A 2,188-nucleotide genomic window follows, 5' to 3' on the forward strand; every position below is an offset into this window, starting at 1 on the left:
ACTGGGAGGCACTGGGATGCCTGGGATGGGAACTGGGAGGGACTAGGATGCCTGGGATGGGAACTGGGAGGCACTGGGATGTACTGAGAGGCACTGGGATGTCTAGCATGGGAACTGGGATGTGCTGGGAGGCACTGGGATGCGTGGGATGGGAACTGGGAGGCATTGAGGGGCACTGGGGGGTGCTGGGATGCCCAGTGTGGGGGCATGGGAGCACTGCGGCATCCAGTGTGGGGACGGGGGTATTGAAGCACCGGGTATGAGGGCGTAGGAGCTCTCGGGGGGGGGCACTGAGGCAGCCAATATGAGGACATGGGGATGTTGGGGGGCACCAGGATGGCCAGCTGGGGACCTAGGGGGCACTGGGACACCCGGTATGGGGACATGGAGGCACTGTGTGATACTGGGACACCCGGTATGGGGACGTGGTGACACTGGGGGGGTCACATGGCCCCCCCTGAACCCTCCCCCCCCTTCCCTCTCCCCACAGCTGCCTGAAGTGGACGGTGTGACGTCCCTACCCCCATCCTTGGTGACAATGAAAGTCTGCGTGTGCCACCCCCCCCCAGCCCCACCAGGTACAGGAACAAGATGGCCGCCATGACGCTCCCCCGTAAGAGCCAAAGGACTTTCTGTCCACAGACAAACGGCGACAGAGAACGCGGGCGCTGTCCCTTTAAAATACATTTTTTTGGTCTACAGAGAAATATTTCTGAAGGGAGGGGGGGGGAAGGGGTGGGACACGTGATTTGAGGAGGGGGCAGAGGGGAGGTGGAGCCCGGAGGAAGTGGTGCTGCGCCTTTAAGAGGAGCCGCCTTCCCATTGGCTGCTGGGGCCCTCCAAGATGGCTGCCCGCAAGCACGCTGCTTTCCCATTGGCTGCGCGTGTGGCCCCACCCCTTTCAGAGCGTGTTGTGTTGTGGCAAAGCCCTGCCCGTGTCTGCCTTTCCCTTTAAGAGGGGCGGGGCTTGCGGCAGCCAATCCGTTCTCGAGGAGTGCTCCCCACATGCCTCCGGCTCTGCCAGCTTCCAAGATGGCCGACTTCCCAGCGTGCCTCTCTGCCAGCTTCCAAGATGGCCACTTGCCAGCTTCCAAGATGGCCGCCGTCCCGGCGTGCCCTGCACCCACAGGAAGAAGGGTGGGCGGTGGCCCAGAATGCGCTCTGGGACCATAGGCAGGGTGGAGTAGCCGCTCTAGCTCTGACTCTATGATTTGGAGGACTTTGTACTATTGCCATAGAGAGGTGCAAGGGGGTGGGACAGAGTGGCAGCTTTGGCACATGTCTCTATGGTCTGGAGGACTCCAGACGTGGTGACCAGCGAGGTGACCAGCGAGAGGGTGTGCAGTGGGGCTGTGGGTCAGGCTGGCCTCATCTCTATGGTTTGGAGGACCAGTGAGGGGAGGGACAGAGAGGCTGTGCTCTCACTTTGGTTTCATCTCTATGGTGTGGAGCACTGCGGATGTGGTGACCATAGAGATGACCATAGACATGACTGTGGGAACAACCATAGAGATGACCATAGAGATGGACAGAGAGATGAGCACAGAGGTGAGCCCAGAGATGACCAACAAGGAGACACATGGGGAGAAGGTGGATTGGGCTGGCCTCATCTCTATGGTCTGGAGGACTCCAAGCATGACTAGAGATATGACCATAGAGTTGACCATTGAGATGACCAACAGGAGAACATATAGAGCGGCTGTGGGCTGGACTGCGCTCATTTCTGTGGTCTGGAGGACTCCAAACCTGGTGACTAGAGAGGTGACCATAGAGATGACCATAAATGTGACCGTAGAGGTGATCGTTGAAATGACCATAGAGATGACCATAGAGATGACCATAGAGATGACCAATGGGCAGACATAGGGAGGGGCTCTGGACTGGACTGGTTTCATCTCTATGGTCTGGAGGACTCCAAACCTGGTGAGCATAGAGGTGGCCACAGAAATAACCATGGAGATGACCAACAAGGAGATGTATAGAGGAGCTGTGGACTGGACTGGCCTGGCTTTATCTCCGTGGTTGGGAGAACTGCTAAAGTGGTGACTATAGAAATGACCGGAGGAATGACCATAGAGATGAGCAATGAGAGGACTCCTAGAGGGGCCGTGGAGTGGACTGGCCTCATTTCTATGGTTTGGAGAACTCCAAATGTGACTGGAGAGTTGACCATAGAGATGACCATAGA

General features: G+C 57.6%; 1 protein-coding gene across 1 annotated transcript in view; it reads left to right on the plus strand.

Annotated features, from left to right (window-relative positions):
- ZNHIT1 (zinc finger HIT-type containing 1) overlaps positions 1–707 on the plus strand; it is a gene marked incomplete in the record, with an annotated part of 6,122 nt that extends 5,415 nt beyond the window's left edge. The window contains 1 exon segment of the mRNA XM_021383623.1: positions 491–707. Within this exon segment, the coding sequence (XP_021239298.1) occupies positions 491–512 (22 nt within the window).
- Positions 708–2,188: the final 1,481 nt, after the last annotated feature.

Source organism: Numida meleagris, unplaced genomic scaffold, assembly GCF_002078875.1.
Source record: "Numida meleagris isolate 19003 breed g44 Domestic line unplaced genomic scaffold, NumMel1.0 unplaced_Scaffold449, whole genome shotgun sequence".
In the NCBI taxonomy this organism is placed as follows: domain Eukaryota; kingdom Metazoa; phylum Chordata; class Aves; order Galliformes; family Numididae; genus Numida; species Numida meleagris.